At 47.6% G+C, this 12,592-nt stretch overlaps 1 protein-coding gene across 1 annotated transcript in view; it reads right to left on the reverse strand.

Moving 5' to 3' along the window:
- Nucleotides 1-2,348: 2,348 nt before the first annotated feature.
- The window catches only part of RASSF4 (Ras association domain family member 4), a 31,475-nt gene continuing 21,231 nt past the window's right edge, over nucleotides 2,349-12,592 (reverse strand). Inside the window, 8 exon segments of the mRNA XM_037056714.1 lie at nucleotides 2,349-3,431; nucleotides 4,712-4,806; nucleotides 5,626-5,722; nucleotides 5,724-5,736; nucleotides 6,348-6,399; nucleotides 6,712-6,813; nucleotides 10,636-10,793; nucleotides 11,492-11,586. Coding sequence (XP_036912609.1) covers nucleotides 3,371-3,431; nucleotides 4,712-4,806; nucleotides 5,626-5,722; nucleotides 5,724-5,736; nucleotides 6,348-6,399; nucleotides 6,712-6,813; nucleotides 10,636-10,793; nucleotides 11,492-11,586 — 673 coding nt within the window. The 3' untranslated portion in view covers nucleotides 2,349-3,370.

The following is a 12,592-nucleotide window of genomic DNA, read 5'->3' on the forward strand; positions in this document are numbered from 1 at the left end:
ACATGGATGGAACTGGAGAGCATTATGCTAAGTGAAGTTAGACAGGCGGTGAAAGAGAATTACCATATGATCTCACCTATAAGTGGAACCTAATCAATAAAACAAACAAGCAAGCAAAATGTAACCAGAGACATTGAAATAATGAACAAACTGACAGTAACCAGAGGGGAAGGGGGAAGGAGATAATGGGGGAAAGAAGGGAAAGAGTCATCCGGGAACATGTGTAGTGGACCCATGGACAAAGCCAAAGCAGGGGAGAATGGGGGGTGGGAGGTGGGGTGGTAGGACATGGGAAAGTAGTGGTGGGAAAATGGAGACAACTGTATTCGAACAATTAAAAATGATTTTAAAAAGTTAACCAGTGAAGTGTTTATTTTAAAGTGACACTTATCTAGACAATGATTGAATAATATTATAAAAATTGCAAAAAAGTCTTCCACCTTCACCATCACTCAAAAATAAACAAACAAAAAATGGTGAGTGCTCACAGAAGGGTTCCTGATTCTATAGCATCCTATGTGCCAGCTCCTGGTCTGCTTATACTGGCAGATGTCTCTTGGGCTGGAATTCTACACATAGTCTTAATTACTCAGCTTCAGCCTCAGGCCCCCTTGCAGGAACTTTCACTGGTTCTCTGCTCTACTGGTCTCTGACCCCCAGGGTGTCTTGCTGCTTCTCTCAGTGAGAACCCTGAACATGCCATGGAGTGTGGTTCTGTCTTTGTCCCTCCAGGGCTGAGCAGAGGCCTTGGACAAGGTAGTCACTCAGTTACTGCTGAACAATGGATGGTAGCTATACCAAGATTGTAAATATGGGCTGGGAAGTAAAATGACTTGGGGGGGCTGTTTGTTTTGTTTTCTACCCTCTTCTAAGCCTTGTTGCCTTCCCACCTATCCCCTACCTGGAAGATTCCTGATGCTGAGAATCTGTGATTTGGGGTCACTCTATTGTTTACTGTCCAGGCCACCCATAATTCCTCCTCCATGCCCTGTGGTTGCCTCTGTCCTCAGGTCCCACACTAATCCCCAGGATATGCACAGAAATGAAGGACTTAGGTCAGTCTTAAGAGCAGACTTGGGGCTCCACTCTGGCTCATCTGCCAAATTCAGTTACACACTGTGTAAGGTAAGAGTCTCCAATTATAGCAGGGGCTTAGGGTGGACACACATAAGTGAGAAGAAAACTTGGTCCTGACTCCTTCCATTTAGTAGAGCACACTTTTATTGAGCACCTAGGAAACTGTACTGTTGTGGGGGTGGCTTCGTGTAAGTCCCTGAGTGCCACAGATGAAAGTGAATGTGGCCGAGACACAATATGATCTGCTTGGGGAGGAGAAGTGAGCAGTGACCAGTTTCTCAGGGAAAAAGGCCAGCTGTGGCCAGTTTCTCCAAGGAGAAAAAGGGTTCAAGTCCCCACCTCCAGCGCTTTTTATTGGGTTCTAATACACAGGAATACAGGGTGGCAAGGATCAGACAGTAGATAACATTTCAAGGAAATCTGAGGGCTTCAAAGTCTGTCAGGAACAGAGTTTTAGGGTTTCCTGCTCGGACCCTTAACATGAATGAAAGCACTTCTAGCAGAGCAGATTTCACAGGTTTATCAGGAAGTCTTTGTGGTGCCAGATTTTTCCCCAGGACACACTCTAGCAAGGCAAGGAGCTGCACCTCTCCCCAACAGGTATTCAGGCTTAAGGGGATTAGAGCCAGGAAGTGCTTCTCCCAGAGAACATGGGGGCACGGGCTATGCCAAAGCCAGGGGGTGAGAGTCCATTCCTCCCTCTTTGTTGAAGCCCCAGAGTCCTTCCATGAAGGGCTCCCAAGTGATCAAGTCTGGCTTAGGTTGCCCCCCACTGTGAGAGGTCTTACCCATCATTGACTTCCGACCATGCTTTGGGGGCAGGGAGAGGAAACTGAGGCAGAATTTGCTACCAGAGACAAGCTTTGTCTCCTGCGGCTCGCATTCCAAAGGTTGTCCCTTGCCCTTAGCCACAAGGGATTGAGATACAATTCCTAAAACCAGGCAGAGTGGTCTACAACATGCTGTCATAGGAGGCAGACAACAGAAACTGTGGCAGAGCAACCCTGTACCTCTCTGCATGCCTCTGTGGCAATGAAGATGGCAGAACATATCCTACCTAGAGTTTACTCTGAACAGTGGGTCTACATAGCATGGCAGCCCCCAATCTCTGCTCTTCATGGGTGCCAGTGAGGAGATACTATTGGAAACAGATGGAATCCCACCCATAATGGAAGCCATTGTGGTTCTTCCCCTTTAAGTATGCTATCCACAGGCCACAGTGAAAAGAGAATTTGGTCTTCAGCTTGCTGACAAATACATGCCTAATGTAATCTGTTGCATAATTTTGCAAAGGACTTCTTATTTGTTTTAGAAATTCTCCATCAGCTGACAAGCCCAAATTGTTCAGTATATAGAGCCAGGGAATTCAAAGCCTTTTCTCTTCAAACTGACATTTCTCCTCATTGCACCCCTTTGATAGGAAGTACTGACAGCAGAGGGACACAGCCTAGAGAGGGGCAGTGGATGTGCGGACTGATCACTGCCTTCCTGAGCTGCTGCCAGGCAGCCGCTGGATCCTGGACTACTGCCCACATGGGGTGTCATATTTTTAATACCACGTGGGCCACCTCTCTCCATGAGATCAAATGGGCATGTTTTTTTTGCAGTGAGTTTCTTATAAGAATTCCTTCAGGTACTGCTGAAGAAGTTCATAGTTAGTGCTGCAGAGAGAAGATGCAATACTTATGGTCTTATTCCTGGTCTGGCCTCCACCTCTGAGGCGCTGGGTTGTGTGAGGCTCATGGGTGGTATCAGATACTTAGAAGCCATGGTGAAGTGATGGCTGGGAGCAAGGCATGTTCCGTATCTGCAGGCAGCCTGCTTTTCCCAGCAGAGGTCATGTATGGCAGCATGAAGTGAAGACAGACAGGGATCTTGTGGTTCATCTGGCCCATGAGGACACAGACCGTGGCCCTGAGGGAGCTCTGAGGCAGGAACCAGGAAAACAGATGGAGCCTACCCTCCAGGGGCTTGGGTAGGTTACTGATCTCCTAATCAGGAGCGGTGTGGTGTGAACAGAGCTAGTCATGTCATCCAGCCACATAATGTGGCTGGTGCCAGAGTCAGGGCTGTTTGCTGCCAGTTCCTGCTGCTCATGCCTGTGTCTGGGTCCTGTGACCATTCACTGTGGAGACAAGAGCCAGGAATATGGGACTTATGAGACTTAGGCAGGTAGACAGGTGGAAGTATAGGTGTGGGATTCCTCAGGTGGTGGCTGTCAATCAGGGCCTGGTCACTGGCACTCAGTATGCACTGGCTGCTGGTGGCCTTGGAAGAAGGAGGCGATGGCTGTCTACTTGGCCTCTACCAGCTGCTCCAGGCACTGCAGCATTGTCAGACACAAGGCTTGGAACCTGAAGGGAGACATAGCCAAGTGGACTCACTGACACTGTATGGGATGGGGTGTGGGGGTGGGAAGCAGAGCAAGGGAGCCACAGATGCTTGGGCTGGGAGACACAGGGTTCCCAATCGGCTGGTTAGTGTCACCAACTGTCTTCCAGCAAGGAGAGGAAAGAGCCAGGCCCACACCCTGTGGGACAACTGGCTGCCAGAGGCAGTTGCACAGGCCTTCAGATGATTCCAAGCTTCAAAGATGAATGCTGCCGTTTCTATTCCAAATACTGTCCAGTATGGACAGGAGCATGCTGGAGTGGACAGGGCACAGATCCAATGTGAGAAGCCCTGGATTTAAGCCTGAGCTCTGGAATAACCTGTGCTTCAAGCTTCCTCACCTCGGGCCTCTGTTTTCTCTCTGTACCCTGAACAGACTAACCAGGTTTCCAGTGACAATGCAAAATCCTACAGTGACACTGCTGACTGCATTACACAATGTTCCCTCTTATTGGGGTCTGTGCTGAAGACCTGCATGGGGCCCAACTGCACAGGTCATTCAGACAGATGCCAGAATCCAAGCCAGTCCTCAACTTCGGGCCCTAGCAATGAGCAGCCTCCTTCCTTCCCTTCCTAAGAGGAACTCTGATCCTATACATGGCTGAGCACCTTCCATGTGTCCTTTCCATGCTTCACCATGCAGAAGGAGAGACAGGTCATTGGCACGTGTAACCTGGCTAACCTCACTGCTGGACCCTGATCTAGTTTCTGCAGGAGCTGGCAGGTGACATCTGCTCATCTTTCCATTGAACTGTTTTGCATCTGAAAACTTCATGATACAGGGAGTTCCAACAACCACTCCTTTGTGGCCGGCTCAGATTCCCACTGGTATGAAAGGCCCAGACTAGGCTGAATGTGCACTGCACAGTTCCTCTCTTCATTGCTCCTCCAGAGCTGTATCACCAGCAGAACTCACAACCTGGTCCAGTGCTCACCCATGCTCCCGTCTGACTGTCCTGTCCAGTTTTCAGCAGCCTGTGTCCCTCCAGTGGTTGTAAGGTGGTGAGGCTGGATGGGTGGTCTGGGCTGCATCCTGCCATTTTGGATTTTGGCATACTAGGTATCAATACCAGGGGCCAGAGGGCCATGCTGGAAGCCTGGGTAAGCAGGCCCTTGCACTGTGTGAGGGCATCTGGCACATCTGGAGGAGAGAGAGAGTTCCTAGCCCTGGCCCTGGCTGCTCTACCCTGTAGACCTGCCCTGATCATCAGGACCCATGACTGGTCCTTTAAATGCTGCTTACTTTATGGTCAGTTTGATTATTTCTCTTTGCTCTTCTTTTAATTTTTCAACAAAACTATCCAGCACTGGCATTTCAAACTTAATGTACTGAGCAACCTAGAAAATCCAAGAACATTTTATTGTGCTTTAAATTACAAGTCAAAAACATGTTTCTTTTCCCCATGGTTTCTACAGTGGCTGACTGAGCAACATCTTGTATTTGTGGAAGAGGCTGCCTCTCTCCCAATTATCCCCAACATTGCTCTTTGTGTCCCAGGATGGGACGATGGGCCCATTCTTTCCTCAAAGGCAACAATTATCCCTGGGAGGAAAGATTAAGCTAAATATTAGGGAAAGCATTAAACAGCAATCAGAGGCACACTGGGTGCTCTCTGGGGTGAAGGTGGGGAATGGTGGGGACACCACTTCTAATAATGGAATGAAAATTTACTGGACTGTGGGACACAGGGTCACTGGGTCTTCTCTTTGTGGTCCAAACCTTATAAGGTTTTTCTTGTCAGGTGAGTTTGGAAATGTGCTCAATACCTGAGTATGAGGACTCGGGCTATGATGAGACTTAGATGCCTGGTTCACTTCTGCAGGCCCTGGTTGAGCCCTAGTTAAGAAACCCTTCTGTGGGTCTTTAATGAAATGACAACAGGACACACTGCAATGAAGCACAGGCAATGGTTTTCTAGAGCCCAATTTCTTTTTCCTCTAAGCCAGCTGTTGGAGCTTGTAGTGGCTTGCAGGTACAGGGAGGGCTGGAGTCATCATTGCACCTGGCTTGGGGTCCTTCTGGACAGCCATGTGGTCCCTGGAGACAATGTCCAAGAGGGCTGTGGCCAAGGTCACTTTTGGAGCTCCTGAGAGTCCCCATGCTGTCGAGCCCTTATATCTCAGGAGTAGGCCTCCCAATCCTCAGGCCCCACTCACATCATGGAGAACTTCCTCTCCCAAGTCGGCTTCCATCAGAAACATCCTGGCAATTTTCTCACATGGCCCATTCAGGATTCTGGAAATTAGTGGGTACTAATTTTGTCCGCTCTGAAAAAAAAGGTGATTTAGAAAATCCATGGGGCATTATTGCCTCTTTTTGTTCCAGGAAAGTCACATGATGGAAGATAGATGTTCAGGGGACCCAGGGAATCTGTTTCAGACTTGCTGAGAACATTGCCCTGACTGATGTGGGATCACGTCATTTAGCAAAGGCCCAATGGAAAGGAACAGTCTCCAAGGGAGTGGGAGAGAGAAGAGAGCGCACACCAGGGCACTGGGCCACTCAGTTGCCATAGTGTGCTATACAAGTGCTACAGAGAGGAATGTGCAGGATCTGCAATGGCACTTCTCAGTGGGTGCAGGGCTGCAGCTCCATCTTGCAGACCCCAATACCCCCCAAGCCTCCCAAATAAGTGAGGCTGGAGATGGTAGTTTCCTGTGTGGTTGTTGTGGGACTCTGAAAGGAATGTCAAGTGTGCCTTGGTTTGGTCTGGGGAGAGGCATTCATGATGGAGGCACAGTGGGTTCCAAGGCCAGGAGGGCAGTTGCCTGGTGCCTGCCACACAAGCCAGAACAGCCCTCAGAGAAGGAACATGATCGGTGAGACTGTCTAATGGACAATCTTGTTTTTATGATCTGGGGCAAAGGCAGACACTTACCCCCAGACTCATGAATGATGTAGAGGGCAAACTCACTGGGGCTATTTTTCACCTGTACCAGCAGAGATAGAAAGTCAGACCACATTTTTCAAGACAAGAGACAGAAAGGGACCCCTAGAAGCAACCACACAGCCAGTGCCACTCATACAAATCTTCAAGACCACTCCACACCTACCCATCTCTGCTTCAAATCCCAGAGTGTAGATCAGCAGAGAGAACCTTGCTAGACTTTCTACCCATGGGCCACAGGCAACTTTCCCCAGCCTTCACCAACCCTTTGACACAACAACAACAACAACAACAACAACAACAAAAGCTGGTAAACCACCACCACAGGGACAGGGCCATGCATGGCTGGACTTACTCGGAACTTGTTCAGCAGCAGGGTGAGCACCTTCAGGGTAGTTATGGTGCTACTGACCCTCACATTGGTCACGGACCCATAAGCAGGAGTAAATATGGAGGTCTGTACAGGGAGTGGGGAAAGTTCAAGGAAGGGCCAAAGGGGACACAGGGCTGACATCACTCAGGGTCAGGGCACACTGTCAGTGAGATGCTGCTGAGGGAAGTGGAGCAGCAGGTGAGGTGGGGGTCTGGGAAGACCGGTGCCCATTCTTTCACACAGATCCACTTAAAAGTTGTGCCCGTATCTGGGCACACCTGGGGAAACTGTAACAGTCCACGTCTTACTAAGGCAGATGTCTGCAAAGCTGTAAGGGCCAACTGTTTGATTCTAAGAATCACAAAAGGTAGGGGAAACCAGTCTCTCCCTCACTCTATCCATCAATTTACCAAGTGTTTGTTGATTCTAAGGCAGAAAGTTCTCAAATCTGTCCACTCCTCTCCATTCTCCCAGAGGTGCCTGAGTAAAGGCTTTCAGGTCATACTGCATCAACTTCCCAACTTTTTGCCTTTTAGGCTAAGCTCTTTCCATCTATTCCCCACACTGCTGCCCAAAGGAATAACTTTTTGAAAACCTTGCTACTCAAAAGTGTGTTTTAAACCACCTGCCTCAGTGTCCAGCCTCAGGCCCCATGAAGCAGAATATGCATTTTAAGTAGAAAGATGGGTGATGTTATGTAGAGCATACTTTGAAAAACACTGCCTTAAATAATAGTTCTAGGTACAAGTACTGAAGGCTTCCCACTGCCTGCACAATGCCACCTGCAGCTCCTGTCACTGTCACATACATGGCATGATTCCCTCCCAAGCACCTGGTGCTCTAGCCACATGGCTTTGGCACAGTTTGAGGGCCCTTTGTATACTCACAGGTACTGCCTTTGCCTATGAGACATCCCATATGAAGCCAGCCAGGGTACTGCCTGAGGCTTAATAAGTCCTCAATGGACAATAGCTAGGTAGTAAATCTACTAAGAACTTTACCTATAATCTTTGATTTAATCTTTGTAATACCCCTTTGAAGTACCTGTCACTTGTCCCTTTTTTTTTAAGAGAGGACATGGAGGCCTGGAAAGGTTAAGCAGCTTGTTGGAGTCACTCATCTAGGAAGGGGAGAGTCACCTGAAGCCCTGTGCTTTGATCTCCCGGCACTAGGACCTCCCTGTGCGTCTGACTCTCTTGTGGGTAAGCTCCTTCTCACTTTCCAAAACCAAGTTAGAATTCGCACATCCTGCTGTCTGGCCCTAGCTCAGCTTTCCTCAGGTTGTAACTGAGACTTAGGGCATATGAGGGACTTGCCCTGTGTCCCCAGATGGTCCCCAAGTACTAGAGCCAGACTTAATCCTGGACCTGCCTTCTCTACAATTAAGATGAAGAACAACTCTGGGTTATACACAAAGCCAGACTAGGCCTTCAGTTCCCAATAAAGATGGAATAGAAGAGGCAGGCCATTTCAAGGAGAAGAAAGGTTCTTGTCAACAAGACATTGCTAGTGTTTCTTCTTCCTGAAGCCTTTCTCAAGATGACACCAACCAGCTGTAAGTTGGGAGAAGGATCCTGGGCTGCTTTTTGGAGAGAAAGCATTTCCCATTATGGGAAATGCTTTCTCTCCAGTTGAACACATTTGAATATGACAGGACAGGGCAAAGCAGGGGGAAGTGTACCATGCTTACCCAGTCTGGAAATCAGATCAACATTACTGTGCACCAGAACAGCTTTTGAAAATGATTCAGTGAAGCAATAATGCACAGTTCTAAGAAATAAAACCTGGAATAGCAATTCCAGGAAATCAATTCTAGGAATTAAAAACATTTTTGTTGCCTGTGGCTCAAACAATTTGTCATCTGATTTCTAAGAGCACTAATTCTGAATGGATCTAGAATAAGGTAAGAAAGTGGGCTTTGCATGTGTTTCTTTTTGGAGTACTTTTCTTACCCAGAGTTGTGGATCAACTGTTCAACTTGCCTGAGATACTAGTTTATGTCCTGGAAGGTAGTCAACTTGTCTGGAAGAACAGACACACATTCCACAGGTAAACCTGCTACTAGGAGGGAAATCTGCCTTTACTGGTTACAGTGTGTCCAGTTCTAGGCTGTCTGTCTGAGGAACCTTTCTTGGCAGTGGCTCCACTGGACATGGAAGGCTGTTATGAGAGCCCTGCTATTTATTTCTGTTCATTTCAAAGGCTATAGACTGCTCTACATCTCCATATCCCTGTGACATCTGCAAACCTAAAATAAGGTTCAATGAGTGAGACAAACCTCTCAGAGGTGAATGACTCCCTTAGAGGAGGGGTAAATGTACCAAAGATAAACCCCACTACTTGGCAGCTAGAGTTGTACAGCAAAAGATTCCTTTTTTAGGAATGTGAAACCAGAAAGAGCCGAAACCCATGCAAATGTTTTTTTAATTTTTGAATAATTCTCTGAAATAACTTATCACTATGTATTCCAATAGTAGGTACTGGTGCTTACTTAATACTTCACACACTAAACCCTTTTGGAACAAAATTTATAGAATACCCAAATCCTTAGAAGGATTTACTACATGTGGTGCTTTTGCTAACTTAACCATTCTTTTTAAAAAAATTTTATTTATTTATCTTTAGAGGGGACGGGAAGGAGAGAGGGAGAGAAATATCAATGTATGGTTGCCTCTCATGAGTCCCCTGCTGGGAACTGGCCTGCAACCCAGGCATGTGCCCTGACTGGGAATCAAAACGCAATCGTGTGGTTTGCAGGCCTGTGCTCAATCCACTGAGCTACACCAGCCAGGGCCCAACTATTTTTAACCTCTGCTTCAATTCAGTTCTGTCTCCCCCTTCACTTTTTCAGGAAACTCTACTTTCAAAGAGTCCTGGGTTTTCCTAGATTGAACAAAGGTAACCTGTCACTACTCATTAACACTCATGGCAAACCTAGCAGGGAGTGGCTGGGAGGTCCTGATGATAAAGCAGAGTCCTGTCAGTTTGCCTCCCTGAATTCCTTGTCCTGAAGTTCAGGCTCCCCAGGAGTGGCTTGAATGGATCTTAGCAGGCCAAACATGTGCTGCTGTTCTTCAGATCTAACCCTGAATTCTCCCTCCCCTGCCCAATCCTTCTTATCTGTCCAGAACAGCTGGTACAGATAAGGGCTACAGGATATGGCTCTGTTACAGGGCACGCTCTCCAGGGCCTCACTCAAACTGCCACTTGTGTCATTTGTAGTGACAATCAACCTCTCCTTTTACAGTTCAGTTTGTTTATGGAATGATGTCATTTGAAAAGGAGATCTTTTCCTGAGGTGAGTACAACATACACTCAGACAAAAGTCTCAGTGCTGGGAATCAGGAGCAGTGCAACTTCTCTGGATACAACATGTGCCCCTGGACACACCTCAGCCTAGTGGAGTCAATCTACCCAGTAAGAATGCCACTAAGGTACATGATATCACCATAAAACTGAGCTCTGATGAAAACCTCATAGGAAATTGTATAACTAAAGATAAACCTGGCAAAGACTAAAGATAGACTTGCCAAAAATCGACACAACTTGTGAGAATGAATTGACAGTGAGCCTGTAGTAAAATAAATAAATAAATAAATGAATAAATAAATAGAAATAAAAATTTAAAACAAATATATATGTATATATGGAGAGAGCGAGCAAGAGAGAGAAAGAGAGGAGCTTTCAGGTCATGAACTGGAATATTACTTAGACATGACTTTTGGTAAGATATTTCTCCCCTGTTTCACAGCACAGGAATGACCACACCTGCACACAGGGAGATGGTGAAGGTAAACTTTGACATAGCTGTCATAGGACCCAGGCCCATCAATTTTGCCCATGCTTGGGCTAGCTCCCTGTGCCCTAGCTTCAGGGCCCAGAGGAGAGGTAAGGCTGGGACATCACCTTGTGGTTGTAAAAGTGTCCATTGATAGAGAACCAGTGTTGCTGGATCCTCTGGGTCTCTCTGGGTGTGCAGCACCTGGGCTTCCTCTGGATTACACAGCCTGCATTGCTTTTGGTATGCATCAGCTGTGGGACCTCCTTGTCCTCCTCCAGGGGCTCTGCAGTGAAAATGATGACAGGATCAGGCCCAGGTGGAGTAATGGTGACAGAGAACTGTTGTGCTCCAGCGGTTGTGTGGTACATGGGGCTCAGCTCCCTAGAGCCCTGTGGAAGCACGATGCTGTAGCAGATGGTAATATGAATTCTGTTCCTATGACAGAGGCAGGGTCTAGCTTGGTGATGCCCAGTTTGTAAACAGGAAAGGTGGCCCCCTGGTAGGATAACCTGTGTTACCATATCACATTGCCATAACCTATGGGGCCTCTGTATCAGGGCACCCAGTGCAGGCCTTTTGCAGCCCAGCCCTATCCTCTGAACAGGTCCTTCCCTGAGTGTAAGGGGAGGGAATGAAGAGGACAGACAAGGAGTTATGAATTCCAGAGTGTGAGGAGGGGTCGGTCCTACAGGTCTTTGAGGCCAGGAGGGCTCCAGGCCCTCTGCTAACTTTCCCCTCGTTCTATAACTCAGCATGGTGCAGGAAACTCAGGTCACTAACAAAACATGTCACCTCTGCAAGCCTCTGCTGCCTTTTCTGCAAGGCTTCAGTGAGAAGTCTTTGAGTTTTCCCTGAAGACAAATGAAGCCACTCTGCTACTCCCAAAAGCTGTTCTTCAGAGATGAGGACTATGAGCCAACTCCTCCTCTCCCACCCAGGGTGAGTGAGACAGGGCTCCAGGCAGCTTGTGCTTCTGCTTACCTGAGCTGTCTCTGGAACTCTCAGCCCTGTGCTCTGAGGGCTGAATGCTTGGCCTCTGGGCATAGACCCTGCCATCCTTAAGAGGCGGCTCCTTTCTGAAAAGACATAATCATAATGCTGGCAGAGAAAAGTAGCCAAGGCCAAAGGGAAGAGGCAGCTGCCTCTCAGAGAGGATACAGGCGAGAAGCAGGACTGGTTGAGTTGAGGCTGGCATTTCACATCAAGAGAGTCAATGTAAAATAGTAAAAGAAAATCACAGTATTGCCACAGTGTCTTCTGGGAAAAAGAAGGGGTCAGTTCTGAAGACCTAAAGTCTCTGCCACACTGCATGGACAGGTGGTTGCAGCAGTGTGCACATGCACCTGGGCACCAAGCTGAACCAGGCCAATTCTGCTGCCATGTGCCAAGTGGGCTCTGGTGTCCCTCAGGCCTGGAGGACGGCTGGGCAGGCACAACTTTCAGGAGGCTGGCCCCTGGGCCTCTGAGCTGAAGAAGGAATAGGCATGATGGGAATCAGCCCCGTAGCATGAAGGAGCCAGACAGAGGCAGAGAGAGGAGCCAAATCTACACTGACAGGCCTCTGAGGTTCCTGCTGTCTATGACTGCTTTAGCCCTGGAAGTGGGAAACATGTCACAAGGCCTTTTATGAAGCCCATCTGAATGAACTTTATGCTTTTAAGTCTGCGTTGCTCAAAATTTGATATGAGTGACTAGAAATACCTGAGAATGCACCAGGGGTGTCAATGTGCTAAAGATCCTCAGAGCAGCAACTGTATTTGAATATTTGAAGAGAAAAATGATATAAAATATTAATAAATTTATAAAGATAAATTCTGATATTAAAATAAAAGCAGAGCAGTAGGAGGCTAAATTTGTGTGAATTTTTAAGGTACAACAGAAAATGGTGAGAAATGTTCATCTTATAGAGGGACCTCTTGTCTATAGTCCTCTCTTCTTATAGACAATGTCATTAATGTGAATGTCTGAGAAACAGAACTGAAGGTGGTAGGAACCTGGAACAATCTTTAGGAGGGAAGTGACCTGGGGCATCTAGAAAGACTACCCTGCAGTGTCCGCAGGTGAGGTCACATGTGGGCAGGT

The sequence above is a fragment of the Sturnira hondurensis genome, unplaced genomic scaffold (assembly GCF_014824575.4).
Source record: "Sturnira hondurensis isolate 20B ecotype Veracruz unplaced genomic scaffold, ASM1482457v3 Scaffold0009125, whole genome shotgun sequence".
Lineage (NCBI taxonomy): Eukaryota > Metazoa > Chordata > Mammalia > Chiroptera > Phyllostomidae > Sturnira > Sturnira hondurensis.